The following is a 659-nucleotide window of genomic DNA, read 5'->3' as shown; positions in this document are numbered from 1 at the left end:
CGGCACCCCGGGGCGCATGCGTGGGTGGCCCCCCCTTCTCCTCCTCCTCCTCCCCCCTTAGGCGGCCAGGCCGACCTCGTTGCGGAGCGGGTCCATCTTGTAGACGGCCTGGAGCTGGTTGCGGAGCCTCATCGCGATCGCCATCGGGCCCCCCGGAGGAGGGGGAGACGCCATCTTGGGGCCGCCCCGCGCACTTCCGGGTTCGGAGGCCCCGCCCCCCCGCCGCCGCCGCGGCGGCGGCAACTACCGCTCCCGTCGCGCCTCGGGGCGGAGCAGGGGGCGGCCGCCGCCAGGAAGGAGCGCGGGGCACCATGGGAGCCGTAGTCCCTGGCCGGCCGCGGCCTTCCTCGCAGCAGGGGGTGGGGGTGGGGCTGCGCTCCCTTCGGAAGCCACCAGCCACGGCCGCGGGTCCTCCTCGGCGCTTCGGAATAAACAAAGCGGGTGGGGCTCGAAACTGCACCCAAAAGCCAGGCCGCGCCTCCCTCTGAGCGGTGGAGCTGAAGAGGACTGAGGCTGAGAGGCGGTGGCCGATCAGCGCACCCTTTTATTTCAAGTTAAGAGAACAAGAGAAGGTTACTGGCTGGCAGGCAGGCCGGCTTCCATCCCCAGTGCACCCCACACCCAAAACACACACACCCCACACACCAACACACACACAC

The 659-nt window shown here is 70.3% G+C and overlaps 1 protein-coding gene across 1 annotated transcript in view; it reads right to left on the bottom strand.

The window, feature by feature from the left end:
• PCGF1 (polycomb group ring finger 1) overlaps window positions 1–208 on the bottom strand; it is a 12,124-nt gene extending 11,916 nt beyond the window's left edge. The window contains exon 1 of the mRNA XM_015424391.1: window positions 76–208. Coding sequence (XP_015279877.1) covers window positions 76–174 — 99 coding nt within the window. The 5' untranslated portion in view covers window positions 175–208. The remainder of the gene's footprint in view (window positions 1–75) is intronic.
• Between the last annotated feature and the right edge of the window lie 451 nt (window positions 209–659).

This window comes from Gekko japonicus, unplaced genomic scaffold (assembly GCF_001447785.1).
Source record: "Gekko japonicus isolate JY-2015 unplaced genomic scaffold, Gekko_japonicus_V1.1 scaffold6263, whole genome shotgun sequence".
Classification (NCBI taxonomy): Eukaryota; Metazoa; Chordata; class Lepidosauria; order Squamata; family Gekkonidae; genus Gekko; species Gekko japonicus.
The sequence above is the reverse complement of the archived record's forward strand: the minus strand, read 5'-3'. Positions and strand labels throughout refer to the sequence as shown.